We start from the raw sequence: 541 nt of genomic DNA on the forward strand, positions 1-541 counted from the left end.
GGGGACCGCCACAAACATTTGGTCCGCAGAGATGGGCTTGACGAGCAGCTGCGAGCACTGCATGACCAGCCCCTTGCTCTTGTGGTCGCGGGCGTGCCGCAGCAGGCTGCACTTGTTGAAGAAGAGCAGCGTCTGGGAGCAGAGCGTGCACAGCACCTCGATGTGGACGCTCCGCCGGTTGTAGTGCTGGCTCAGGCTCTTCTCTAAGGCAAACGCGTCCCCACACTCCAGGCAGCAGTACCCACTGGCGGGCACGTGGATCCTGCTGTCCACAGGCGGGCTGAGATTGGGCGCGTAGAGGGGCACGGGGTTGGAGCTGTGGAGGACCTTGTTGAAGACCTCCACGACCAGCGGGGCGGCCTTTTTCACCTGGTGGACCAGGGGCACGGACATCTGTGTGGGCTGTGGCTGGCTCCGCCTCTGCGCGGAGGACTTGGCCGTCACTGAGGCGGCCACGCTGTGGGGGACCAGGTTCAGGTTGGCCAGGTGCACGGCTTTGGGCAGGAGGTTGGCAGAGGCCGGGGTGGACGCCTGCGGTGCG

At 65.6% G+C, this 541-nt stretch overlaps 1 protein-coding gene across 1 annotated transcript in view; it reads right to left on the reverse strand.

Annotated features, from left to right (window-relative positions):
• ZNF592 (zinc finger protein 592) overlaps positions 1-541 on the reverse strand; it is a 38,814-nt gene that overhangs the window by 19,360 nt on the left and 18,913 nt on the right. Inside the window, exon 4 of the mRNA XM_014549617.1 lies at positions 2-541. Coding sequence (XP_014405103.1) covers positions 2-541 — 540 coding nt within the window. The remainder of the gene's footprint in view (position 1) is intronic.

This window comes from Myotis brandtii, unplaced genomic scaffold, assembly GCF_000412655.1.
Source record: "Myotis brandtii unplaced genomic scaffold, ASM41265v1 scaffold561, whole genome shotgun sequence".
In the NCBI taxonomy this organism is placed as follows: domain Eukaryota; kingdom Metazoa; phylum Chordata; class Mammalia; order Chiroptera; family Vespertilionidae; genus Myotis; species Myotis brandtii.